The sequence below is a fragment of the Polypterus senegalus genome, chromosome 1, assembly GCF_016835505.1.
Source record: "Polypterus senegalus isolate Bchr_013 chromosome 1, ASM1683550v1, whole genome shotgun sequence".
Lineage (NCBI taxonomy): Eukaryota > Metazoa > Chordata > Cladistia > Polypteriformes > Polypteridae > Polypterus > Polypterus senegalus.
Window position 1 is genome coordinate 179,792,873 of NC_053154.1, and position 15,149 is coordinate 179,808,021.

The 15,149-nt window shown below is 39.7% G+C and overlaps 1 protein-coding gene across 1 annotated transcript; it reads left to right on the forward strand.

The window, feature by feature from the left end:
• Window positions 1–208: 208 nt before the first annotated feature.
• Window positions 209–2,385, forward strand: LOC120535735 (pro-adrenomedullin-like). The gene is made up of 4 exons (XM_039763766.1): window positions 209–320; window positions 820–939; window positions 1,052–1,183; window positions 1,294–2,385. The coding sequence occupies exons 2-4, from the start codon at window positions 833–835 to the stop codon at window positions 1,595–1,597; spliced, it is 543 nt and encodes a 180-aa protein (XP_039619700.1). The 5' UTR covers window positions 209–320; window positions 820–832; the 3' UTR covers window positions 1,598–2,385.
• The last annotated feature ends 12,764 nt before the right edge of the window (window positions 2,386–15,149 follow it).

A 15,149-nucleotide genomic window follows, 5' to 3' on the forward strand; every position in this document is an offset into this window, starting at 1 on the left:
ACACAACTTTGAAACAAACAAGTATTTAAAAGAAATCATTTAAATCTAAACAGTCCTAGCCATGAGCTTTATGTTTAATATATTTTTTTTCCTTTCTTGAAAGATCCTTTGGGATGTCCATGAGGATTTGCCAATCACACAGCCACTCCCACACATTTGCTCTTTATAAAGGCAAATGTTTCAGCCTGGCTGGTCAGTGCATTTTCAACAGAAGACAAACATTATTTAGACATTATTTATTTGGCACTTCTGATCTGGTGGAATAACTTCTCAAAGCATACTTACAGAAGAATTTATTTGTGGATTTCTTGTTTTTTCAGGTACGTCTTTTTACATTACAAAACCTAAATGAATGTTCTGTTTTCTTATTAAAGTGATAAACTAGATTTTGAAGTTTAATATTCTTCTACAATACCTGCAGTAATTATCTGTGAGTTTGATCAGTTTTTCACTGTTTTCCTTTCCTACTGAAATCCACTTTTAGGATTTTAAGTTATTATTAATATTTACAGATTTGCAATTGAATAGCTTAGAATGTGATTTGCAACTGAACAACACACATAAATCCTGAGTGCCTTTTCCAGAGATAATTAAAGTGCACACTTCTTCACTCTGATATTTAATCAGATAATTGATATTTTCTAAGTTGTCATGTGAATAACATGTAATCTAAGACTAACACTTCAAATAAATGATTACTTTTTTTCCCCCACATATGTTTTATAGATAGGATAGACTGAAAGAAAATATTTTAGATATGTGACATGTCAGTGGAGTCAAATGACAAAACTGACCTATTGCATTTTTGTGTTTTTACAGGTCTCCAGTTAAAATGAATATTTTTAAAGAAATTGTTCTTTTCTACTGGTGCCTATTGACCTTCACCTTTCTTAATGTTGAGACAACAAAGCTGGATTTAACCTCAAATTTAAGAAAAAAGTAAGTGTAGCCAAATGGCTTTTTTTTTATTAAATTATAACATTTTACCTTCATCAAATGTTCGTTTTGGTGGACGATTTTCTTAGTATTTCATCTTTATTGTTTGTTCCAGATTTAGCATCTGGGCACTAAGCAAAGTGAAAAGGAGCCTGGACAATCTACCTGAATCCAAGACATTAGGGATGAACAAAGAACAGTTTATCAGACCAGAAGATGTTATAGATTCATTAAGTCCTCGTCACAGGTAAGAACTAAATAAGTAATATTATTACGCCGAAGAAATGTATTGTTTTCTAGAGTATAGCTTTTTAGACTGTGGTAAAGCTGTCTTACTAAGAAATGCGTTTCTTTCAGGAGTGATGTCAACATCCGCGTGAAGAGGTACAAGCACTCCCTCACCCACCAGTCGCTCAGGCTCGGATGTAACCTGGGCACGTGTACGGTGCACGAGTTAGCCAACCGTCTCTACAAGCTAACCAACACAGAGAAGGACAACAACGCCCCCATTGACAAAATCAATCAATACGGCAAAAGAAGGCGCAGGTCGCTGCCTGTAAGGAGAGTTGGCTTTTATTCCCTGGCAGGAAGGCTACAGCCAGAGTGGATAAGAACCAGCGACCAATCGGGTAAACTGAGAGGGGTCCTCAAGCACACATGAACGTCAAAATGTTTTGTTTAGAGTTTTCAGTTCGCTGGGCGCACTTGCAGTAGTGTCGTCCCGTGTGATTGATAAAAAGTAACTACAGCATCACGTTTAATGTGGCAACTCCTGTTGAGACTATCCAGTAACGTAAACGGGACACGGAAGACTCTGGACAGTGTACAATGCAAGCGAGGAAGCATCAGGTCTCACAAAAAAAGTCACAGAACGAGAGTGCGCTACTCTCCCCGTGGATTGTGCCAAATCAAATTACCGTCACAGTTTAATGAAGGATTAATAGACCCTCTTAAAAATTAACTAGACGAAGCCAAGTTCAACCTGTTAGAAGAGGATGACCTTAAAGGAATTTTCATTTGAAGAAAGTCTGGTTTCAAAAACAATTTTGGAACGTCGTTTATAATATATTGCTAAGCAAACAGTTGTTTTAAAATGACATTTTGAGTGAATGTGGACTATGTACGACTGAACAACGTTGGCAAAATGTTTCTTTTAATCGAGGTTTGTTAGCCTTGTTGGCATTACTACTTGAACTTAATCTTCAGAAAAAAGTGCAATCCGCGCATTTTCTTGCCAATTGTATATAGTTATATTTTATACATTCTGAAGATAAGAATTATTTTTATACGTGATATTGTATACGGGCATTCAGTGTATTCTTTTATAAAACATGTTTTAAGATTGTATTAGTGAAACTGTTTTTGTACGTGTTAAGACATTACTAATTTATATGTATTTTTTATCAATTCTACCGAACAACGTAGTTCGGATAAACAATAAACAACAGATCTGTATATAATATCAATGCTTTTCTTTTCTAAAATTAATTCTACGCGCAGACATTCCAGACATCCCTTCAAACTTCGCTATCCTTTCCGCCGAGAGAGCGTCTTAATCAGGGGTGTAAGGAGATTTTCAATTTAAGGTAAACTGTACCTGTAGATTCATTGGGGACGCGGGTATCAAGACTGATATTGTCTAAACACAAAAAGTGACACTTCAGCATCGCTTTATGGACTGCTCCACTTGTTTAAGGTGATTTCTCTACATGACATCAGGCTTTGCTTGTAACAACTTACTTCATAGAGCTAACAGTAGGCGATTCAATTTGTTGTTGGTCGTCCACATTCTAAAATACAACGATGTACCATAATCTCTTCGCGCCTACTTTAACTTATTATTTAACTTGAACGGATAGTCTCGCGAAGTGCTACACAATCATTAACAAAGTTTACTGAAATAATCGTTTATGTCTGAAACTCTTTTATCAAATAATTATTTAACCTACGCTCATTGTGGTAGAAAACTACAACTAACACTGGAAAAAGTGCCGGCTGATCGCAGGGCTTAATTGTATAGGGGTCCTCAATAAGGTCTTGAAGGGTCGCCAATGCCTGCAGGTTTTTGTTTCAACCTTGTTTCATCACTACAAGAAAGTCAATGGTGTTAAAGCAATTATTGAAGAACTACCGTATTTTCTTAACTATTTAAAAGTTCCAAACCCTATTTGCTTATTTTAGTCTTAAACAATTTAATTCCCTCATTTTATCTCCTTTATTTTTTCTTAACCAGCTATTTCATTAATAAGTAAAAAATAAAAACGATAAAAGAATCAGCATCTCAGCATTTCACCTGGTCCCATGTTTTCATCATGAAGCGTCTTACAATAAAATAACTGAAAAGAAATGAAGGAGAAAAAAGTGAGGGAATAATCATTTCTTGTCAGATTCAGTCCACAAGTATTTCGGATGATATTCTTATAAAAAAGAAATCTTCACTATAAGAATAACATGACAGACTTAATCAAAAGAATAAAAAAAACATAAACTGTTATCGTCGAGGACGGCCTTATAATTAAGGAACTGGATTATAACAAAAGTCTACAGTGGTCCAGTGAATAGCCAATTAATCGAAAACGTTTTCATTCTGCATTTCATATTTAATAGAAACTCGGAAAGGAATCTAAATTGTAAGAAATAAAAAATAAGGTTTACGCCCTACTACGAATAAGGTATTGAAAGTGCTTTATTTCGTCAGTAGACTGAAGCGGAAATTAATTTTTTGTCGGTGTTCACTGTTGAGTGTAGAGCTTCACGATTCACTGCCCAAAACATTTTCTAACATACTTAAACTATACATTTTCTAGTATATATAAACTATCAGGTGTCTCCAAACGTTCTTGACTGTTTTAGTCTTGTTTGGTGATGCAATGGCGCCACCTTACGGGCATTTGTTAGATAGCCAGTGCTTTTAATATACGGTGACAAACTCTTCAGTATTCCTCTACGTAACACAAGAACAGAAATAAACAGGGTGGATAGGGAGACAAACGCGAACAAAACACGCATTTCAGTACTCTAAGGCTAATCTCTAAGGTTACACACCGATAAATGGTACTCCAGCTTTTGTATCTTTCAAAAGATTACAAAGCAGAAACGTAATATGTACTAACTTGGATATAACAAATAACATATGACAATCAAAACTGAAGCATTTGTATGAGGTCAATGTCCTAAAGTGTCCGTTCAGGTACTGAATAGAGCTGCTGATCTGTATTCGTGCACGTGTCTTGCAATTCATGGTCTGTACTACTGTTAATATTAATAACATAATCTTTTTGCGTGTCACATCTTTCTTCTTTTTACATATCGCAAACAAAATAGGCGGCATGGTGTAGCCTCGCAGATCAGAAGACCAGATTCAACTCACCTGAAATGGTGTTTGAATGCCCCTCCCGTGTTTAAACGGTTTTTCGGTGGTTTCTGCCCACAATCCTAAAATACGCAGAATAGGTGAATATACTGTAAACCGGCAATTCTTGAGTGAGTGTTGGGGTGTGAGCGACCGTGCTCTTCTTTTAAGACTGAATGAAGTCGGAGTAGTCCCCGACACCCACGACCCTAAATTGAAAATGGCTGGGTAAATTAAACAGCATAATTTATACACAAAACCGCATAATTTCTACACAGTTCACCACGTTGGCGCAGTGGTAGCGCTGCTGTCTCGGTAAGGAGACATGGGTCCGTTTCTGCGTGGGTTTCCTCCGTGTGCTCTGGTTTCCTCCCACAGTCCAAAGGCAGGTTAGGTGCATTGGCGATCCTAAATTGTCCCTAGTGTGTGCTTAGTGTGTATGTGCCCTGCGGTGGGCTGGCGCCCTGCCCGGGATTTGTTCCTGCCTTGCGCCCTGTGTTGGCTGGGGGTCTGCTGAGCCAATCCCAGCCTGTGTTCCGATATAGCGGATTGGACAATGACTGACTGACTGAATTTCTACACAGCATCTTCATGGTCTGGATTTGGTTTCTGTTACCAAAGTCAAAGATGGCAAACTTAATCCGAATACATTACTACTGTATACACTACTACACCTAAATAAACAAGTGTAACGTTTACAAATCTTCAACAGTTTCAAAGTGTATTTAATTAACACAATATAAATATATACATCAACCAGTAAACAGATACAACTTTATTTGTCCCCAGGAGGAAAGTTGGCTTTTTACAGACCTTAAAAAAAATACATAAATACATGAGTAAGTATATAAATACACACACACACACACTTTGGTCTGAGCAAACACTGGAATGACTACAAAGCAGGAAAATTCAAAAGAAACAACTATTGTGACTTGGCTGTTACAGTCACAGTGAGGAATTATGCAGACATTTTGCTGTTGGTATAAAGGAGCCCTGCAGTAATGTTTCTTGACACAGTTTAAACGGAATCATTTGTTAGCTGAAAGTACTCAATATTAGTGTTTCAGAGAGAGGATGTGCAGCATTGCTCAAAATGGCACTCAGTTTTGGTTTAATTCTCTCCTTTGCTACTACCTCCAGGGGGTCCAGAGTGTGTCCTATAACTAAGCTTACTCTTTCAATTAGCTTGTTGATCCAATGGGCCTCCCTTGAAGTGAAGTTACCAGAGCCCAACACACCACACCATAGAAAATTGCACTGGCCATCACAGAGCTATAGAAGATGTGAAGGTTGTCACTTCTCACATTAAAGGAGCACAGTCTCCTAATGAAAATGAGCCTCCTCTGCGCTTTCTTAATATAACAAATTTGACAAATTAGAGGAGATCATTTAGTCCATCAAGCCCATTTGTTTAGCAAATACTTAAGCTGTCTGAATATCTCTATTGTAAACACGGAGCTGGAGAGTTTGACATCCGTGGCAGAGCGACGGGCACTGAGCAGGCTCCTTTCAGTAATTGAAAATCCACTGCATCCACTGAATAGTATCATCTCCAGACAGAGGAACAGCTTCAGTGACAGACTGAGGAGATCATTCCTACCCCACACTATGCCTATGCGATTCTTCAATTCCACCATGGGGTATGGCTAAGCGTTAATATTATACAAGATTGTTGTCTGTCTGTTATACCTTTATTGTTATCACTCTTTAATTTAATATTTTTCTTTATCAGTATGCTGCTGCTGGAGTATGTGAATTTCCCCTTGCGATTAATATTATCTGAGAATTTCTGCAACTGACATGACCTGGTGTTATATTTATAGTCTGAGGTGTACAGAGTAAAGAGAAAAGAAGACAGAACTGTTCCTTGTGGTGCTCCAACATTGCTCACATCTGTATCAGAAACACAGTCTTTGAGTCTCACAGTCTATTACCAAGGACACTATAGGCTCATCCAGCTGCATATCTATGAGTTTATCTCTTAACAGAGATGGCTATTGAACTATTTTATATGGTCCTTTTTAGAATTTATAGAAGCCACTCACAACATTTCACGTAATCACACATTGATAGTGTCCTATGTGCAGAGGTGGTCTTAGGGGTGTGTGGGGCAAGTTATGTCAAATGCAGTTACCAATATGTGTGGTCTATATAAACTTGTGCACAAATTTAATAAAAGTAATGTTAACATACACTGGATTTTCTCATTACAGTATTCACTTTCATCAAACAACAAATCTTTTAATTCTCGCGGATACGCCTATTCATTGGGAAGAAACACTACTTTTTTTTTTCCTTGATGCCAACATGAATTAGAGGATCTACAAGTCTCCGACTTAAAGTTTAAATCTGAACAATATATTCAATCTCTTTTCGCTGTTCTGTTATTTCACTGAGTAATAATTTCCATTTGGTTGTGCTAATGCGATCTTTACTATTCTTTTTTTGAGACTTTCGAATTTTTGCACTTCAATTATCTGAAACCTGCTCTGCATGTGTACCGCACCAACATTTTCCAATTCTTTACAACATTGTACATTATCATCTACTGTTTGTTTTATTTCCAGCCCTGGGCATGGTTAAATCTTTTGGCACAAAGACTTATCTTACAGGACGTGAAAGTGTCTCTCCGAGAAAATTAAGTTTCGTCTCCTTCCAACGTTCCCAGATTTTTTTTATATAATAGAGAGATAAAACTAAATAATCTACCAAAAATATTTTGTATATTCCATGAAGTCATGATTTTAAGTTTCTTTATGATACAAAGTATTGCAGCTTTGTGAAACTTTGAAATTGCAGCATTATAAATATCTGGCTAAATTCAATTTAATAGAAAAATAGAAATAACTTTTATATACTGTAAACATTGACAGCATAGACAAGACCTAATTCACCACCTGGGCAATCTCAATGAGACTGGTTGATTCACAGCTAATTGGAGGATCAACCTCAAGGACCATGGACCCAGGATTACACAGTTGGTGAACCAGCAAATGGTGTGGAAATCTATAGATATCTATGGTATCTAAGGTGAACTTCTCCAGGCTGTTGATTAGGCTGTTCTCCTGGCATTGCAAGCAATCTTTACTTCCATTTGGGAGACAGGCATCATCTCAAATGACTGGAAGACAGAACTTGTTATCCCTATCTGAAAAGGAAAGGGTGCTGGATTGTAGCAACTACAGAGGGATAACACTGCTCTCGGTGTTGGTTAAGGTCCTTGCTAGGGTCATCCTCAATAGGATCTGTAATCACTTTCTCACCTACCAGCAACTGGAGCAATTTGGTTTTACTCCTAAGAAATATATCTTTGACTGCATCCTGGCATTGAGGTTTCCTGGCAGAGTTTCTTTGCAGCCTTTGTCGATTTTTGTAAGGCATTCAACTCAGTTGATCGGACTGCTTTGTGAGACATCCTGAGACTTCAAAGAATATCTCCAAAATTGCTGGATGTCATGGATGGCTGTACACTGGTACTGTAAGAGTAGTACAGAGTTGAGGCAGAACTTCTGCATTTTTCCCAGTTGATTCTGGGGTTCATCATGGGTGTGTTCTTGCTCTTACCTTGTCCAATGTTTGCATGGACTGGGTGTTGGGCAGGGTTGTAGGGTCCAGCGACTGTGGGGCATCTGTTAGTAAAGAAAGATTCAATTATCTTGACTTTGCTGACAATGCTGTGATCTTTGTGGAGTCAATGGAAGCTCTGATCAGAGCTGTTGAGAGACTGAGCGATGAGTCTAAGTGTCTGTGATTGTGAGTGCCCTGGATAAAAACCAAGATTCAGGACTTTAATAACCTCTTGGGCACTGCCATCGGCAGTGTGTTTGTCTGCACAGAGAGTATCAACTGTGTCGAGAGGTTTACTTACCTTGGCAGAGACATTCATGTTTCTGGTGACTCTTTCTATGAAGTCAGTAGACAGATTAGGAGAGCATGGAGGTTCATGAGGTTGCAAAAGGTCGAAGGTCCATGTCATTAGAGTCCTGGTGCTTCCTGTTTTTCTATATTGTTGCAAGACATGGAAATTATCCAGTGACCTGAGACAAAGACTGGACTTCTTTGGTAATGTGTTTCTTTGAGAGAATCTTAGGATACTAGTAGTGCTGTTAGAATTATGTTTCTGGACTTCTCTAGCACCTTCAACACCATCCAACCGCTGCTCCTTAGGGACAAGCTGACAGAAATGGGAGTAGATTCATACCTGGTGGCATGGATTGTGGACTATTTTACAGACAGACCTCAGTATGTGCGTCTCAGGAACTGCAGATCTGACATTGTAGTCAGCAACACAGGAGGGAACATTATGACAGTATGACATCCGTGGCAGAGCGGTGGGCACTCAGCAGGCTCCTATCAATTATGAAGAATCCCACCGCAACCACTAAATAGTATTACCTCCAGACAGAGGAGCAGCTTCAGTGACAGACTGCTGCCCACCTGGCTGGGGATGTTAAACATTAACAAAGTTATTGTCTGTTTCACCTGCATTTTTATTACTCTTTAATTTAATATTGTTTCGTGTATCAGTATGCTGCTGCTGGAGTAAAGTTTCTATCTATCTATCTATCTATCTATCTATCTATCTATCTATCTATCTATCTATCTATCTATCTATCAATTTGATGGATTTAGCTGTATTTGAGCAGACAGCATGTCTCTGAACACCTTAGAATTTATTCGACTGCTTCTGTCCTGTGTCACATCATCAATAAACACTAGTGTCCCAGTGCCACTGGCAGCCATGCACGCCCAAGCCATCACACTGCCTCCACCGTGTTTTACAGATGATGTGGTATGCTTTGGATAATGAGCTGTTCCATGCCTTCTCCATACTTTTTTCTTGCCATCATTCTGGTAGAGGTTGATCTTGGTTTCATCTGTCCAAAGAATGTTTTTCCAGAACTGTGCTGTTTTTTTTAGATGTTCTTTAGCAAAGTCCAATCTAGCCTTTGTACTCTTGAGGCTTATGAGTGGCTTGCACTTTGCAGTGCACCTTCTGTATTTACTTTCATGCAGTCTTCTCTTTATGGTAAACTTGGATATCGATACAGCTACCCCCTGGAGAGTGTTGTTCATTTGGTTGGCTGTTGTGAAGGGGTTTCTCTTCACCATGGAAATGATTCTGCGATCATCCACCACTGGACGTCCAGGGGCCTCATGTATAACACCGTGCATAGAACTCGCACTATAACATGGCGTAAGCAAAAAAGCCGAAATGTGCTTACGCACAGAAAAATCCAGATGCAGAAATCTGTGCGTACTCCAACTTCCACGTTCTTCTGCAACATATATCCTGATCAGCATGAAAAGTAGCGCTCGTGCACACGCATTATGTAACGCTACAAATCCTCCCAGAATTACGCCTATTTGAATATGCAAATCAATATAAATCGCCCTTAAGCTCAGCCTTCTGTGAAAAGACAATGGGAAAAGCACAGGGGAAAATATAAGAATTTCAGCGAATACCAAGTGGAGGCAAAGGAAAAACATACTATTTGTTCAAATAAACCATGGTATAATCAACAAAAGGAAGTTGATCGAATAACATAGCGTGTTGGAGAAACTTGAAAGCTCACGTTCACAAAATCGCACAGTGCCGGAAATATAAAAGAAATCACATATCAAAGTCGCTGTGAAAAGGCGAGTTGTAGCCCACTAGTTGAGTGTCATATGAAAGCTTATTAGGGTACAGAGGAAAAAAAGGCACACAGTGGGGAAAAAGCACGAAATGTCAACTTCAATCTCGACATTTCCACTTTAATCAAGTAGTTTATTTTGTCATTAAAGTAGAACATCATAAACTTCATCTTAAAATCGTTTAATTAACCAGTTTCTCAAATCACATCGTAATTAAATTAGCACATTAAATGCTTTGTTTTGTATTTGATCTTCTATGTGCTCTGTGCGTGTGAATCACTACTTGCTTCTTAAACCGGCTCTCTTCCTCCAACTGGAACAACAGCATTGCTTTGATGCTGGGTGCCGCCAGTCTGCAAAACCAAGCAGAGAACTTGCGTACAACAAGGTATGAGGTACCGTGGAAAAGTGCGTGGCTTTACGCCAAGTGTAGGTTTTATACATCGTGATTTGAACGTGGAAAAGTTCTTACGCAACATTTCTGTGTGTACGCACCGTTTATACATGTCTTTTTGCGTTGCTGAGTTCACCAGTGCTTGTTTTCTTTCTCAGGATGTACCAAACTGTAGATTTTGTAGATATTGTAGCAATTTCTCAGATGTTTTTTTTTTGTTTTCGCAGCTTAAGGATGGCTTATTTCACCTGCATGGAGAGCTCGTTTGACTGCATGTTGTCTGTTCACAGCAAAATCTTCCACATGCAAGCACCACACCTCAAATCAACTCCAGGCCTTTTATCTGCTTAATTGATAATGACATAACGACAGACTTGCCCACACCTGCTCATGAAATAGCTTTTGAGTCAATTGTCCAATTATTTTTGAGCTCCTGAAATGAAGGGATTGTGTTAAAAAATACTTTATTTACCTCACATTTTTATGCAATCTTTTTGTTCAACCCACTGAATTAAAGCTGAAAGTCTGCACTTCAACTGCATCTGAGTTGTTTCATTTAAAATTTATTGTGGTAATGTACAGAACCAAAATTAGAAAAAAGTTGTCTCTGTCCAAATATTTATGGACCTAACTGTATATATGAGTTGCACCCCAAAACACGAGGCTGAGTCTCAGTACAACTTTACTCAGCTTGAAACAGGAAGGACATGGTTATTTATTGTATCGGGATATGCCACTCTCCCATACACAGACACAGCAGTCAGGCAGGGTTGTGGCTAGGTTAGTGGTTAAGTAATATTGTTACCTGCATTTACAATGTTCCTTGCATCACCCATAGAGATTTTTTCTGTTTACTTCGGTGAAGAGCCTCAGCAGAGCTGTGAGCCTTCTGTTGCCCCGGCAATGGATAAACAGTCTTCCACAGACAAGGTGATTGCACTTTCGGATGCTCTTCGGTGTGTTTTTCAGTTGGGGGATGTCCCAAGAGAGTTTAGAAACCTCATATTTTCTTGAATGAGTGCAGAATTAATAAGAATGTTTCTTGAACGAGCATCACTTAACCACATAAAAGCTGCTTTTTTCGACATCTTCAAATGCAGCAGTTCGCATGTATTTGCAACCCGAGATTTTTCTTCTTTCAAAAAATTTGACAGTGTCGATGGCGAAATTCTGAATTCACTGGCAATGTCTTTTTTCTTTTTACTGGAATCAAGAGCCGCAAAATTGTAAAGTTTTTTTTTCCTAATATGCACTGTTATCGGTTTTTCATGTCTGCCGTTTCTATAGGATGGTGACAATGAGTTAAATTCAAATGAATGTTTTTCAAAAGTAGCAAAAGGTATCACTGAAAACCACAGAAAACAAAAACAGCAAAAAAAAAAAACAGTATGAGGAAAGTTTGAAGAAAGAGAAAATATACAATGTTTCTGTTTGGAGCTATGACCACAGAACTAACTGCTCTGTGGATGATTCATTCAGGTATTTCAAGCTCTTTTGGGAACTTCGTTGTAATGAAAGTATCTGCTAAATGTATTTCATAGTAACGCGATTTCTATAGACTCATGCCATATGGGGAAACTGTCGGGACCATAAAAATACTTTGTTGTAATGAAAATTTGTAAAGATATTCGTTGTAACGGAATTTTACCTGTATATATATATATATAGGATGATTCGATTACTACGTCCTTCTGGTTGCCATTTTCTATAAATACTCACCTCCAGCTTCTGTTGAACATCAAATGTTATGATTTTGATCACTTTTTTTATTTTTGTTAAAGATCGCTGAACATTATAAGGAGCAATTCTCCTACTCTTTTTTGAGTCTCTTGCAGAAGTGCTGCAGACCACGGCTCCAGAACTGACCAGGCGCACCCTGGTGGTGGCCACGGGCCCCCACAAAGGTTGGGCTTCTAAGCTCCAGTCCCATGACTCCGATGTAAACCAGGGGGCTGCCCTCTCGTGTCCCAGGGGAGGTATTGTTGGTGATATGTTCACTCCCCCGGTCCTCTTCTGAAGACGGCGTGCCAACCGGGAAAGATCCCCTGCCATCTATCACTATATATATACAGTGGAACCTCGGTTTGCAAGCATAATTCGTTCCAGATATGTGCTCGCAATCCAAAGCACTTGTATATCAAAGCGAACTTCCCCATAAGAAATAATGGAAACTCAGATGATTCGTTCCACAACCCAAAACTATTCATATAAAAATGAGTAATACAAAATATAAAGTAAAAATACATAAAACAAATTAACCTGCACTTTACCTTTAAAAAGCATCATGGCTGGTGTGAGTGAGTTTCTAAACTCATGTGGGATTCCACCCAACGGGACGACACGTGGAAGAGTGTCCCAAAGGAATCGCAGTTTCCCAGCGCTGTAGCAGTTTGCCGTATAAGCGCACCCAAAAAGATCGCAGACATGCTATAAGTGCCTGCCGTCAATGGGTAATACAAGGAACATTATAAAGATCCTGCTACAATAAATAACAGCGCTGTTGCTGTTTCAAGCAGAATAAGGCTGGTGTTGTTAAAGTACTGAGACTCTGCTTCGTGTTTTGGGGCACAAGATGGGGACTCGCACTTCACAGCACACACGTGTGCGCACGCACACACACACACAGTCACAATGCTGTAGTAAACAGTATACGTTCGTACGGATGTTGACTATATGAGTGAGGCACACAGACTCAGATGGAGAATAGGAGACGATTGCCCTCAAGAGAAGAGAGAGAGAGAGACGTGCGAGCGAGCGACCAAGAAAAGGAGAGAGAGACGCGGGTGAGCGAGAGAGATAAGGAGAGGGAGAGAGAGACGTGCTGTGCGCGAGCGAGAGAGATAAGGAGAGAGAGACGTGCGCGAGCGAGAGAGATAAGGAGAGAGAGAGAGAGAGAGAGACGCGCGTGCAAGAGAGAAGAACCATCAACTCAGTTGTGATTACATGACGGTCAGCAGACAAAGTTTATCCATACTACTCGTATTGCAAGACATCGCTCGTTTATCAAGTCAAAATTTATTAAAAAAAACACTCATAAACCAAGTTACTCATAAACCGAGGTTCCACTGTATGTATATATATATAAATATATACAGTATATATATATATATACTAGGGGGCTCTGCCCCCTGCTTGCTTCGCTTGTCAACCCATACCCCCCCTACATTTCCCCTCCAGCGCTAAGTTTCTGTGCATCTGCATAATTAAAATTCTATGTATAGTTTTTTTTATATATCTAATAAAATACCACATAACATTAATTAGCTTTTCTTTTTAATGTCTGCGTAACTGCTTAGTTAGATGCATACACACATGCAGATATATATGTTGTGGAACGTGGCCCGGACACAGACAGACGGACATCGTTTTGCCATCCAACATACACATTTATTATATACAATATTTACAACAAGTTAGTGCACAACCCAGTGCCTCCAGCACCGATCCCCCAAAGTCCAGGCCTCTCTTCCCAGTGCCTTCCTTCCGGCCGCCTCCACTCCTCTCTCTCCAGACTCCCGTCCACTTCCACCTGACTCCAGTCATCAAATGAAGGGAGGTGGCCCCTTTTATACCAGCCCGGATGGGCTCCAGCTGCTTCCCGCACTCCGCCGTGCACACTCCCCTGTGTGGCAGAAGTGCTCCAGGTGTCCCCACTCTTCTTCCCCCCAGCACTTCCTGGTGTGGCAGAAGTGCTGAGGTCCAGGGTTCTTCAGGCACCGGAGCACCCCCTGGCGGTGACCACAGGCCCCGAAGCTCTGCACCCGTGGTCCCCAGTGCAACCAGGGCGGTCGCCCCCTTGTGGTCTGGAGGAGGCGCTATCCCTCCTCCGGTCCTCCTGGGAGTCCCAGCTGGGTACCACCCCCAGCCCTCCACCACAATGTATATATATATATACTAGCAAAACACCTGAGCTTCACAGCAGAGAAGTACTGTGTTAAAGAAGTAATGAAAAAGAAAAGGAAACATTTTAATAATAACATAACATGATTGACAATGTAATTGTTTTGTCATTGTGATGAGTGTTGCTGGCATATATATACCATTCCAGATTTTACACATTAACCTCTTGAAGGAATGGCATGACCGACAAGAAGTTAACACTTCCTTGACTGCTGTTTCTCGGACCGATGTTACCATTGGTAACGATCTTACTGTCACGCAAAAGACAGAACTGTTAACTTTCATAGAACGGAACACTGATGTCTTTTCAGATTTACCAGGCAAGACTAACATTACAAAACATAAAATTACCACTGAACCTGATGTTTGCGTACTTAAGACTGCTGTAGTTAAACCCCTTCTTAAGAAACATAATCTTGACCCCTCGGCTCTTGAAAATTTTAGACCCATCTCTAACCTGCCTTTCTTAAGTAAAGTTCTGGAGAAGGCAGTCATTATGCAGCTAAATGACCAGCTGAATAAACATGCTATTCTTGATAAATTTCAGTCGGGTTTTAGAACAAATCACAGCACAGAACATGCACTCGTTAAAGTAGTAAATGATTTGCGAGTGAATGCAGACAGAGGCCATTTATCTGTTCTCATCCTCTTAGATCTGAGTGCTGCATTTGACACCATTGATCATAATATTCTTAGAAATCGCCTTAGTCAATGGGTGGGCCTCTCTGGCACGGTCTTAAATTGGTTTGAATCCTACCTGATAGGGAGAAAATTTTTTGTTAGTTGTGGGAATTACAACTCGAAGACACATGATATCCAATATGGTGTTCCACAAGACTCTATCCTGGGTCCGCTGTTATTCTCAATCTACATGCTTCCGTTAGGTCAGATTATCTCAGGGCACAACGTGAGCTACCACAGCTATGC

Coding starts and splice junctions, on each gene's coding strand:
- LOC120535735 (XM_039763766.1), top strand. CDS start 833: ATGAATATTTTTAAAGAAATTGTTCTTTTCTACTGGTGCCTATTGACC. Junction 940..1,051: donor ACCTCAAATTTAAGAAAAAA/GTAAGTGTAGCC, acceptor TGTTTGTTCCAG/ATTTAGCATCTGGGCACTAA. Junction 1,184..1,293: donor TCATTAAGTCCTCGTCACAG/GTAAGAACTAAA, acceptor CGTTTCTTTCAG/GAGTGATGTCAACATCCGCG.